We start from the raw sequence: 13,902 nt of genomic DNA, 5'->3' as shown, positions 1-13,902 counted from the left end.
GTATTATTCTGAAGATCCACAGCAAAGGTACTGTGTATAAATGAGAGGTTAGTCTGATGTCATACAATGTTTTTGAAGGACCACACTGTCAGGCAGAGTACTGTCTGCAGTTTAAGGCACCACACTACAAGAAAGATAAATAAACTCTGGAAAATGTGCAAAGAAGGGTAATTACATTGGATCCGGCTATGACATGTAAACAGTATGAGGAAAGACATGCGATACGTAATCTCTTTAACAAAAAGACTAAGGGAGATTTGAGTGAACTCGCAAAGACATTTACTGTAGGTAGAAGAAGGGGATACAGGTGAAAATTGGCAGAAGATTTTTCAACATATCAAACAATGAACATACCTACCCTCCCATAATTTATTAATTCAACTGTAAGCTGTTGGGAATCAGCAATTTCCTTCTCCAAATATTGGTGGTTCTATCCTGCTGAGGGAGCATTTAGCTAACAGACTGATAGCCAAGAGTTAGAGGCCTGCAAGAGCAGCCTACATGTTATAGGGCTGAGATGGGTGTGTTATCATTAGCAGAGGCAGAGGTGAATGCAACGAGGGAGAGCAAAGATGCCAAAGCAGTGAATGAGTGATGAAGCAGTAAGGTCTGACTTAGAGATGAAAGCCCAAACGTGTCCTAAAATGTGACACCATACCTTTGAGTCACACTGCAACAGGAATATTTTGCCTATGAACACTCAGGTTTGACACTGGTTTATTTGTATTATATATATATAATAAACCATGTCTTTTACTGGTGTCATTTACTAGTGCTCCGAATATGTAAAGATACTGAAGAATATAGCACAATGCATCAAAGTGCTTTTGATAGCATTTGTTTCGCAGGTGTCTCTGATTATAACTTGATTGACTCACATTACATCAGTAATGATGCCCACCATTCTGTCTCAGTTCTCTGATTAAGATCTAAATGTCTGAAATGCATCAACAAGCTATTCCTGATTCAATAAACTTTTTGATTCACAGTCCAAAACCATGCTGTTCTTTATCAAGTTTTGGATTAAGTATGGATGCCCAAGATCTGAGTAGTTTGTGTGTATGTATGTATGTATGTATGTGTGTGTATGTGTGTGCGCACTTGTGTGCAAGCATGTGTGTGTGCACGTGTTTTGCTGGATGGGGAATTTGATTCACACTGCAGAGTAATATGAGCCACTCAAGGTTTTCTGCAGCCATCAATAATGAGACACACCTGTACACTGTTTTAAATACCAGAAAGGATGGTAAATGTCATGCATAATTAAGGCTCATGATAAAAGGTGGCATAACGCAAATGAAGCCTTCAAGTCTGCACTGCACAAGGTTGAGGGAGTAGGGGGATGATGTGCCAGTAAAGTTGGACTATGCTACATTTTAGCCTCACCTTCACTGGGCTTCACAGAATGCTGCGATATTCGAAAGATTTCAGAAGTTTTAGCTGAACTTCTCGTTCACATTTCAAAATCTTAATTTAGATTAAGATTGAAAGGGTTCCTGATTTCCACATTTACTCAAGTTAGACTGAGTGCATGGTCTAAACAGATTAATTCAGCATTCTTACTTGTACACTGGGAGCATAATGGGCAAAGGTGCAGACAGGTGAGGTGCAATATCCAGAAGGTTGGAACGCTCATGGAGTGCTTCTTTCACCATCATATACTAGAAAAACAGACACATATTTTGATGAATTCATACAATTACAATGTGGAATTTAGCCATTTTTCAGATACTATTAGGCAAAGACTTGGGCAAAGTGCCTTTAAAATACAATTTTCACCAATCATTTCATACAAATGGAATATATAACTGCACAGTAGAACAATGCAGCTGACCTACCTTAATACTGTACCTTATTATTTATTATAATAAAATACTAAAATAGCTATTCTCTACGATGCGTCCTTATTCAGAACAATGGCAGACGTGGGTTTGCTTCCCCCTTGCAGGGCTCCTCCTACGTGCCTATGACGTATTGCCAACTGTATATATCTGACAGAAGAGAAAGCCACCAGTACTACTGACCTTGAGAGTCAAATTTGAGTATCCCTGCTTTCGATGACGACTCTACATATAGAATAAACATAGCTAAAACATTCTATTATAAATGTAAACAAAATAACCTATGGTTCTAGGTTGAATATCAAATGATTATACAGAGGTACCTGAATAATTTAATTATCCAAGCTCTAAATAACCACATTTTCTTTGACCCTTCTTAAATCACGTGGCACTTCATCTTTATCCACTCTTGGGCCTACACAGATCCAAATATATCTTGCACTGCCACTGACTGTGCTATGATGTTGCCTGATATCACATTAATTGGTCCCCTCCAAATCGTACCTTTAAGACCCGGGTATGTTCACGTGGATAGGAAAATACCATCGTAGAGGAAAAAACAGGACTAAACTAATGAGATTCCTCCAGTCCCATAAAACATACAGGAAAACCATGACATTTTAATTTCAACCCGCATGACTCTTTTTAGCAACACAAAGGCAAAAAGAACACCTCAATGCTTTATTCCGGCTGTAACTTTGACATAATTGTCAGTATTAATTTCCATCCTGATGATGACCCTAATGCCCCTCTCACCCCTCGCCGCAAAGTTGTTGAAACTCTTTCAAGTCGTTTAAAAAAACATTGAGCCAAGCTTGTCAGAACTCCGCTCCTTTGAATGAAAGATGAACACACAGGGAGAATAACACAATATGACCAGACAGACTAGGGATTCCTATGATAAGTGTCAGATACGCTGAAAAATGGAGCATTTACCTGTTCGTAATCTAATTTCATGATGGCTTTCTGCAGATATCTGACTCCTCCATGAATGAGCTTGGTGCTCCGGCTGCTGGTCCCAGATGAGAAATCATCTCTCTCCACAAGGGCAGTTTTAAGATCTGGGGAAGGGGGGGTATCAAAGCATTAGTTAAATAAACACCTGAATATCAGCTCTTATAGGACTGTGCAATATTTAGGCTTCATATGAGTCTCTCTTCCCTCTAATAACAATGCACAATCGGGAGAGTATCAGGGTATGCCTATGCAAATGAGAAACGTCTAGATTCTTACAGTCCAGCTTGAAGAACAGCATCATTTTGAGGAAAAACAAGCAGTGAAACTCAGCCAAAGACATTTCAAAATGGATGATTCAGTAAAAAAATACTCTTTAAATAATACTATGAACAAAGAATTAAATGCAAGCACAAGCAATGCAGCAAAATCTAAAATTAGAGCATATTTCCTGTAATGTTGCATGGCATAAACCATATTGTCAACAAATCCAGATTTTTTTGTCAGCAAGTAGACTTTTTGCAATGAGGAAGAAGTCACATTTCCCAAATACTGAGGCGGATCCCCTCCAACTCATTTATCCCTCCTTCATTAGAAGCCACAGTGCTTTCTCTGAGGGATAGAGGCTTTAAATCCCAGTTTTGAAAAGAACAAAGGAAAATAATCAATGTGGATTAGGAATGAGGGAATGTGGTGGTATCCAAGTCTCCACTGTTCAACCATTGGGCAGTTGAACTGTATAAAGAAAAAAAAAACAGATCAAGGAAGCCTCTACCCAGCACCATAGATAATTGATTAAGGGTGTAATGGGAGCGGTGGGAGAGAGTCCTCATCGGGGACCGAGAGTGTCGTCTTTCAGATTCGGTGACTGGGCTTTGCACGTTGTTCTTTCCATAAGTCAAATCCTCCAAGTTAAATTCGCTTCCCTTCTTGCAGAGTTCCCTTCTGCCACTGCTTACTGGCTGAACTGGTGGAAAGGGGTTTGGAATCAGCTTTAGCACAATGGATTTGAGTTTACGCAACATCAGGATGGAGAGTATCCATCCGAAGCTGTGAAAGGAGACTGAAACAAAAAGCGTGCCGCTCAAAATCCCAGCAAAATGCATGACATGCCATGCCAATGAAATAAATTGGATTCATCAGTCAGATTGTGAACTCGTTTGCAAAATAACCCGATATGTAAATAATGTTGTTTAGCGTTCTTTTAAAAATCTTTTTATTCCCTTCATACAATGTGTTCTGTAATGCCGGTATACACAAAATAAAAACTTTGAACCAATGATGAAAAATACAGCATTTGACAAAAATGACAAAAATATAGATTTTATGTAATATATGTTGATGAACACTGCTGTGGGTAGAGGGTGATGAAGGGGACCAAAGATTCATATAGGCTGTTGACGGAGGTGGTGACATGCCCAGATTTAATACAAAACCTCTTTATATTAGAGGTCAACAGATATATTAGAGGTCAACAGATAAATTGGATTGACAAGTATATCGGGCCAATATTTGCATTCCATACCATATAGGTATTGGGTGCTTTTAAGTTAAGGTTTTTTTTTTAAATTTGTTTTTTTACGTTTACTCCTGTTGTACATTCGTGCCCACTATTCTGTCGATACTATGCTTATTCACTGTCCCCATGACAACCCCGGGCCATGTGACTTGGAACAATTGCTAGTTTCTACCACAAGAGTATCCTCTTAGCTTGCACCTGAATATTCCTTCTTGCTAACTAGGTAGCAGGCAGAACACACAAAAAAAAAAAAAAAAAACACTGAAATGTTGAAGTTGCTGTAATTCGTTTACACTTTAATGGAGTTTGGCAATTAAAGGCACATTTTACAAATGTTCAAATAAGACCTGATAATGTCTTATTTGGGTTACACATAGGCTAGCGTTACCGCAAAGTCTCAGTCGAAAATCTGTGAATCGATAGCTATGTCATTGTCTCGCGCGACCCCTGCCATTATTAGTCAGCTAAGGTTGGCTCGTGTGGAGCATGGATGACATTTTCATATAAATATCAATAAAGGCTGGCAATATTAATGTTAACCACACCATCTCACAAGCCAGACTTCCAACAGGGTCGGACCATCGCCGGACTGTCTGAGGCTGAGACTACCACACTGTTACGCGTCCGTCAATTCAATCCAAATAATCACAGATATTTTTTATTTCCAAAACACTGTAGATTTTTTTGTCTGTTTTGTGATTTTTTTAAAAATCATTAAAAATTATTCATTAAATCAGACCTGTTGCTTTATCTAGCCTATCAGTTTAAACAAACAAAATTTCACAGACCAACCAACGTTATTAATATGATAAGGCTGGTTTCTAGACCAGTGACAGAGTGTCGCTCGACTGAAACTGCAGAACGTTCATGAATGTTCTGTTCTCACCAGACAGTGATTGTGGATGTCGTGAGCAAAAAATATAAATGCACTCCAGCAACACTACTGCGACAGCTGACACTCAGTGGACAATGGAGGAAGAAGCAGCTTTAATACATGTCATATGTCTGTTGCTCCTCAAAAGGAGAAAGCAAAAACGGAGGACATATTTCAGGCATGTGTAGGCTAATTCATCTTTTCAAATATGGATTTTAAATATATACAAAAAGAACGAATATGCATGGCTTGGATGTACAGAATGTACATTTTCTAATTATTATATTCAAAAGGTTCATATTTGTAGTAATTTTGTGAATTGTATTTCAAAATATCTAATGCATCTAATTTGTTGATAATTTGTATAATTTAAGTACAGTTATCTGGAGTAATTCATGTGCTAATTCACGTAATTCAACATTTCACACACTAATTCTAAATAGTAAGACTGCTATAGAGGGTATGCACATGACGTTACAGTAGGTGGAAGTCACTGCAGTTACACCCACCGAGTGGCAGAAAGACTACTGAGTGATAGCGTTAGCGTTCAGCTTGAATGCCGTGAAAACACAAAAAACACATCTAAAATTGGAAAGAGCTGTTGTGCGATTGATTGTAAATGGACTGGTAAATGGACTGCATTTATATAGCGCTTTTATCCAAAGCGCTTTACAATTGATGCCTCTCATTCGCCAGAGCAGTTAGGGGTTAGAGGTGTCTTGCTCAAGGACACTTCGACACGCCCAGGGTGGGGTTTGAACCGGCAACCCTCCGACTGCCAGACAATCGGTCTTACCTCCTGAGCTATGTCGCCCCTATGTCGATTGTACAAATAGATTCAACAAGAAATCAGAGCTATCTTTTTTACAGACTGCCGAAAGCTAAAGAAAAGAGAAGCAAATGGATCGCAGAAAGAACTGGAATCCAGGCACCAAAACGTGGATTTGCGGTTGTCATTTTGTGTCAGGTATGTTGGATTTTTGGGTAAAATCATACCTTTAGTTATGTAGGCTACTGTATTGACTACTCATCAATTAAATATTTAGCATCTTTCATTTATATTCTGTGTAACTGTAAAGTTTTGTCAGCATTTATTAAAAAACATCCATGATGATGAGCCTTGTGTTGTACAAAGGGGGGATGGTTAGATAATAATTTATATGCTTGGCTAGCTAATACTAAGGTATGATTTTACCCAAAAATCCAACATACCTGACACAAAATAACAACCGCAAATCTACGTTTCGGTGCCTGGATTCCAGTTGTTTCCGCGAATTGCAACGATGCATCGCTTCTCTTTTCTTTAGCTTTCGGCAGTCTGTAAAAAGATAGCTCCGATTTCTTGTTGAATGTCCATGGACCACTGATTCTTTGGTAAGTTGCCTTTAATTTAAGCAGATAATCGTTTGTTTTACTCCCGGTTTTGCAGTTTCCTATACTAAAGGCAGCATGTTTTGCCATTCAGTCCCGACTGAGGGGGCGTATTCCGGTGGGAAAGTGACATCAATGCATACCCTCTATAACCTGTTCTACTTCACTCCTGTTTCACCCAAAATTCTATTTGAGGGCACATGCCCCAACTGTATTGCCTATAACTAGGGAGAGACACCAGTTTGTTAATACCTGTTGTTAAGGATTGCAGATCGACACCACTCCATAGTGCTGTGAAGATAGTTTCGTAGTGCTGCACTAGAATGATAATTTTTTATTTGGCTATATGTCGGCAAATATATATTGCCTATATGTTGATAACTACATCGGTTGATATCGGCATATCGGTCTTCAACATCTGAATCAGTATCGGCCTTGAAAAGTTCTTATCGGTCAACCTTTTATTTTTTATATATACTCACCTTACCTTTGTGCATGTACATACATGAAGCAATATGAGCAAGTGAAAAAATGGGCCCAATAGAGAGCCATGGGGTACTCCACAGTGATAACAGTGATGAACACAACGCAGGGAAGAAGAAACACAAATTTTAAATCAATGTGTATCAAGATAAACTCACTTCGAGTGACAGCATCTAAGGCACAACCTGACCCTGTGGCTCCACCTCCCACAATCAGGACATCAAATTCTTCTGTGCTCTGCAGAGCAGAGAGCTGGGCCTGCCTGGATGGAAGCTCAGCTTTGAAAGACATTTCTGCCTGTTCAGCTGCATTCACATTTGCCAGCTGAGCCTAGACCACCGGGACAAATGAGAAAGTCACTCATTTAATAATTGTATGCTGTATTAACTCCACTTAACAGTATTTGTAAATGTGCACACCAATAATTAAATGTAAGTCTTTATACATTTTGTGACTGATTAAAAAAAAAAAGTGAAATCATTGAACAATTGTCAGATTACACAATGAAAAAACAGAATGCCAATTTATTTTAGCTCCCAAATCTAAACACAAAAGTAGACAAATCAGTAAATCCACATAGCACATGCATGTGTTCATCCTAAAGGAAAAGCAACATGCACACCATGGAAATGGCAAAACCCTGACAATAAGCAGACTTCCAAATGTAATTTGTAGGAAAACATAACCATTGACATAAGCTGAGCAGACATATAATAACAACACTATGGATAAGCACAGATGTCAAATAAAGCATACACAGTAACTATGTCTAATGTATTTAGTTTCACGATTTCTTAGTGCATGTAACATTTCTCTATCTTGTAAAAGTGTGATTAAAATGGTGAAAGGAGGTTCTATTAAAACCAGAGTGGCTTACAGGTTCAGTGTATAGTCTGATTCTCAGTGGCATGAAGCTTCTTGGGGCTCGTGCATGTCTCCTAGACAAGATTAGAGCACGGAACTGATGGCTGTGGGCTTGTAGCCCAGCTGGGACCCTGCTTTTTCACCCATTAGCTCATTCCCTCAGTAGCTAAATAAAACAGTGGAAGTGTTAATTGAGTGTTTAACATGTGGAATTAAAAGCCCTGCAAATAGCCTTGCTAAGTTCCATTATATGGAATAAAACCAATAAAACTGGACTGGTAGTTAGAAAAGGGTTTCAGTCATGCTATTGCCAAATAGCACTGTCTTTGTAAATAAATAAAACACTAGTATAGCGTCCATTTAGGCAGGAAATAAAGGCCTAAAATGAACCCCAAAAGAATATAATTGGCATAAGACAGCGAAAAGAAATGTTAGGAATTTCAGTAATAATGAAATGTTTTTTTCAGCATTTTGTATTAAGCATTCACTCTAAATGATTACATCAATCTTCTCCAAGCTACTGCTCCATTAGACTTGCAAATCCATGAATGAACCTAGACATTTGCAATTTAGACTGTAACAGCAAACAAGATCTAATAATTAGTGTCTATTTCTAAGAACGTGCATATCTTAACACCACAGACATTTAAGAACCAGGCTGTCCTGCAATCATGTAAAGTACACCACAGCATCAGTGAATATCATGCAAATGAATAACAGTCAAAGTTTTCATCCTGAACACTAACATGGCCTTGGCAGAAAGAAGACACAAACAATTGTGCATTTCCAATTAGAATCATGCTTTTAGGGATTAGTTTTCAAACGCATGCAGCATGCATATTTCTATTTTATTTTTAAATACATTTACGCATTTGCTTACCCATTTTGGCTTCATTCAGATGATGCAGAACACGCCAAAACACAGAATAAAAGAATGTGACATTAGTCAAGATATCCTTGAGTCCAAATGGCCATTTAAAAATATAATTTTTCTATGTACTTTTGACAGTTAAATAGGTCAATCAAGAAAAAGATCCACCTTGCCTGTTCTTTAAAATATGGGAACACTGGTATTACATTGGGGAAAAATGTCTAGACCTTAACAGAACATTTACAGACATTGAAATAACACACATTTTTTCTGTAAATTAAAGCCCTATTCGCACGGGACTAGTATTACCTGGGGACCTCTAGGAACTTGTAATAATTGCGGAGGTCGTCTGTGATCATGTCCGTAATTTGTAAAGTAAAAATTCCACCTCAAATTACCTACCATATTTTGCCAAACACAGAGGTCATGTGATAATATTAGTCCCATGCGAATCGGCATCTTGTGATTTGGGGTCGTATTTTACTATTACGCAGAGCAGAGCCTTGACATTTTCAATCATATCTGGGGGGATAATGTCAGTAAATTCGAGTAAAATACAGACTTTGCTTATGCTGTGCGAATGCGCCCCATGAAACACAGACGTGGGGCGGTAATTTCTAAATCACATGAGGTCCCCAGGTAATACTAGTCCCATGTGAATAGAGCTTAGTATGTATAAAAATTTAATGCTAAAGGCTACACCGCAATACACCACAATCTTGTTATAACTGCTAACACAACAGCCACTGTATTCACAAAATTCTTTCATTTTCTATAATACATAATATAATCCTAATATATGCTGCTCTTAACCATGCCTTTGTGCCTAATTAAGAGATCAAGTAACTAATCTCTACAGCAATGGAATCTTCATATGCCAACATTCACCTGTTCCCTGGGATTTCGTCGAAATAAGGATTTTTAAATGGACATGTGCTGCTGTAGGTTTGAATCACACACAAGAACATGGCCATCGGCCCTACAGCATATCATGTACACTGAAGGCTTTATTTTACTCTGTATTATAGTCCACTGCACCCTTGCAGCCTATTTTCACCTATTACATATAGAAGTTAAATTCACAAGATTGCCAGGACATGTAAACTTAAGCATATGATTGTGTTTGACCCTCGTAGAGTATAAAGACCTGAAAACACACTTGAAATATATACCACAGTGACTGATCAGTTAACTGACCAAACTCAAAATAGAAATTCTATAAGTGTGCTCTCAGTGACAGGTGTTACAACCCTGGTGTTACTATGACATTTTCAGGTTACAGAGTGACCCTCATTCCTTAATTTATTCAGGTCCAATTAAATACAGAGGGTCCAGACTGGAGTAACAAACACCCATCACACCGTGAGTACAATAAAAACAGAATTTTAAGATTTGTTCTGAACCATAAATGAATTTATTGAAACATTGGGCTATTCAGTTCAAGTGCCCATGGATGCAGGAAGTATGGAAACAGGAGTTGCCTCATCACTATCTGTGCACCATTTGGAAAATTTCAGTTACTACTGTAAAAACTTGCTCTTGTCTGATCCTAGTTTGTCTGACAAGTTGAATCCTAGTTAACTGCCTGTTTGTGTGAAAAGCTCTGCTTGTGTTTGATCCTCACCTGATACTGGAGTATCTATTTGCTTAACCCATGTTGTTTGTTGGCAGTAAGCAGCTTAACCACCTGGGAGTGTTTTCAACTTTGACCTAGGCTTTATTGTGAGCTAGCTGTTTTTTAATGCTTCATTTCATCTTTCAATTGGCCTATCATTAGAAAAAATGGAACGATCACTGGGTGCTCATACAAAAAACTTTAAGAGAAAATCATCAAGTTCCGAAGACCAGGAAAAACAGCAAGGTGCTCATTGAACCAAAGGCCAAAGGCATCTGGAGGAAAACAAAGAAGGGCGCCACAGTGCAGAAAGTGCAAAACTGGGCTTGCTTCAATGAAGTTCAAGGCACTCTCATTGGAGGAAGAAAAAGGTTTAAAGCCTTTATTAGATTAGCATATCAATGAGAAATGTAAAAATATTCAAACCAGTCCCTTCAATGGCTAGCAAAAAGTTTACCTCTCACGTATTAATCAGTTGACTGTTGTCTTTAATGACTGGGTAAATTAATAGACACAAATTTTTTATATTAAAAGAAAACAGTACTTTTTATGTTCTTTTGAAGAAAAAAGAAGAATGTTCTCTCATTTGAGATTATAGCAATCTCAAGTGAAGGTCTATTACACATAACCGCAGATAAAACCAAACTACAAACTTTAATCTGCCCAAAAGTGAACATACATTCCACAATCAAGATCAGGCAAGCTCAAAAAGGGAAAGGTGTTTTCAAACAGTTCAAACAAGAGTTGCTTGTGAAGCCAGAAGATAGAATGCGTGGCACACGATCATTTATGTAACTCTCTGTACGCAGGAAATTCTACAAAAAAGACCATTCATTGCTTTCTTTCCCTTGGACCATCCTTGTGCAAAATCTTATAACTCAATTGACAGATCAGTATTCATATAACAGGGTTTGTACGCTAACATTCCTACAAGTGTTTTTTTTTTTTTCTGTACACCGACATTACTGTGCACCAGTCTTTATGTGCACATGGAATTATGGGAATGTTAGATATGCTTTCGAAACTTACCTGTTTTCTCCTGTACCGTGACAGCTCAGAAAGGCCATAGATTGTGGCCAGAACCCCGCCTCCAATGAGAGCAGTGCCCTTTGCTGCCCTTCGGAAAGCCATGTCCCCTGCAACAAAACCATATCAAAATTTCCCCATTCAACTAAGAGAGTTAAATACGCAAAAATAAAGGATGCATTATGTATCAGTTACAACTCTTGGTACAAGACCAGATAAATCACACATGTACTAATATTACTTACATTTTTATTAATAAAACATGTAAGATAATGACATTGCTCATATGAACAAGATGCTGCCGTATAAACAATATTTCCAAATTTCCTAACCTGATCCAAATAAAGAGATCATACACCAAGACCTACGGTCATTTACTTCAAAACAATGTGGGGATTATGAGTGTCTGCACAGCCACAACATAAATTGTGAGCCACCGAGAGAAGAAAGCATCCCATCTGCATCCAAAAGGAATAAGGCATATCATTCCCTCATCCTCTCCAAGGGCCTCTGACAGCTGCTACAAAGACTCGGAAGGATTTTCTGTAAATAGACTGGAATGTGTTCTCCGGAATTACATACAAGGACCAAATGTTTAAAAAGGATCTCATTGCTTAGCAGGTTCAACAACAATACACTAACAGTCACCTAAGATCATATCTGTATTAGAAGAAATAAATTTGATATATACAGTAACACCATCACACTAGCTACAACCTAATCACAGGAAGTTGAAAAAGTAAAATGTAACCAATGAGATTACAGATTAGTTTGGCTCAACATTCATCACAGTAAAATTAATGTTTCTGCAAATGCATGTGTACATAGCAAAATAATGCAACTGATACAATGCAGTTGGCATTTTCCAATACCCTCTGAACCTTTTGTAAAAAAGTGAATCTTGCAGAGACTGAGAGACTGAAAGTTTACTGGTTTGTCTCATTTCCTAATTGTAGCATAAAATCTAATGGGCAACTGATTGCATCTATGTGGCAACCAGGCCACCTGCAGCTTTGGAATACATTTCCAGGAAAGAAAAGGACTAGGAAATGTTTCTCCCCAACATGAATATGCAGGCAATCTGAGAAGCCAGTGGAGTCATTACTAATATTGGTGCCAATTACAAAGCATGTCATGACACTGAGATTCATAAATATTCATTGCTGTCTGATATATTGGCTCTGTTCAGCAAGTGTTTCGATCCGCTTTTTAATGTCTCATTGTGAGCTGTGAAGAAGTATGTCCGAAATGTCTGGGAAGAGGTCCTGTCTTGAGCTGTAGACATGCTGTTCAATACATTCCAACCTATTTAACAATGTGTTATGTGAAGGTGCATTTAAGTAATGAAATATTCCTTGGCTTCAAAGATCAGGCACTAAAGCATATTGAATATACATTAAAGACTATTATGCACAAATTTTAAAATTGGAAGGGAACACAGGCAATTCCTTGGAGGGGAATAAGGTTTCACTGATTAAACCATAAGTGGGGGGTGGAATGGGGAATGCTCATGGGAGAATGTTGTTTTCCAAAATGCATAAAATGTAAATCATGTCAGGTAATATGTAAAGAGACCTGCCACAAATGAACTGTATAAAAATGGTAATAATCTTTGAAAATACTTACCCTTTTAATTGACCAAGGAGGCAAGGAGAGTTGTTTCCAGTAGTGCCTGAAACGAAGCAGGGAAAAGGGTAACATTAGACATGACATAAACACAACTTCACAAAAATTTCAGAAAAAAACTGAACACATGTTAAACATCAGCTATGAGAGCTACTGCATGCATTTTTTAAACTTTAAAAGGATTCCCAGTGGTCAAGGTCCACATCCCACAGTTAGCTTTCACAAAAAACAATTGAAGGTAGACTTAACAAATGATTGGGCAAAGGAACCGTTAGGTTTATGGATCTTAACAACATACTGCATGTGAACCATCCCTCTTCGTGACCAGTGTTGGGGGGATAATTCCATTTCAATTTTATCAATTTTGGACATGAACTGAAATTCCATTAATTAATGAAATAGCCTACATTAGTGTGAATCATGCATTGAAGCCTCTCTGACCAAGCTTAGTATTAAAGGAGCAGAGTTTGCAGCCAGTTAAAATTCTTTCAATCAGAATGGCTATAGTGACACTGAGCAATGGTCAATAGCACATAGAGACTATGTTTTACAGTAAGTTCAGTTAGATAAAATAGGCTACTGCTGAAAACATGTTCATATTAGGGATATTAGGGATTGCTTGATGTGATCATGGACCTAGACCTCCTAGAGAACAGCATCCTTTGTATAAAGGTTTATATACTAGCAAGATTGTTTTGTTGGCAATTGGGCAGGAATTAGGCTATATCACAACGTAAGAAATGAAGAGATAAAGACCACAAAAAAGAGAGTTTGCAGCTTTTCTGGCTTTAAAGCTAAAAGGTAAATGGGTTACATTTCATATTGTAGCAGCTGGTACTTCAACAATACAGTTTATTG

General features: G+C 38.0%; 1 protein-coding gene across 2 annotated transcripts in view; it reads right to left on the bottom strand.

Moving 5' to 3' along the window:
* The window catches only part of gpd2 (glycerol-3-phosphate dehydrogenase 2 (mitochondrial)), a 42,268-nt gene that overhangs the window by 27,170 nt on the left and 1,196 nt on the right, over positions 1-13,902 (bottom strand). Inside the window, exons 2-6 of one of the 2 annotated variants that reach the window (XM_064327356.1) lie at positions 13,045-13,090; positions 11,422-11,528; positions 7,201-7,372; positions 2,778-2,902; positions 1,564-1,661 (exon numbers count right to left, since the gene is read on the bottom strand). In XM_064327356.1, the coding sequence (XP_064183426.1) occupies positions 1,564-1,661; positions 2,778-2,902; positions 7,201-7,372; positions 11,422-11,523 (497 nt within the window). In that variant the 5' untranslated portion in view covers positions 11,524-11,528; positions 13,045-13,090. Of the gene's footprint in view, positions 1-1,563; positions 1,662-2,777; positions 2,903-7,200; positions 7,373-7,919; positions 8,672-11,421; positions 11,529-13,044; positions 13,091-13,902 lie in introns of those variants that run through there. The other variant, XM_064327357.1, reaches the window with a different exon arrangement.

The sequence above is a fragment of the Anguilla rostrata genome, chromosome 3 (assembly GCF_018555375.3).
Source record: "Anguilla rostrata isolate EN2019 chromosome 3, ASM1855537v3, whole genome shotgun sequence".
NCBI lineage: Eukaryota > Metazoa > Chordata > Actinopteri > Anguilliformes > Anguillidae > Anguilla > Anguilla rostrata.
This window is presented reverse-complemented; position numbering and strand designations above follow the sequence as displayed.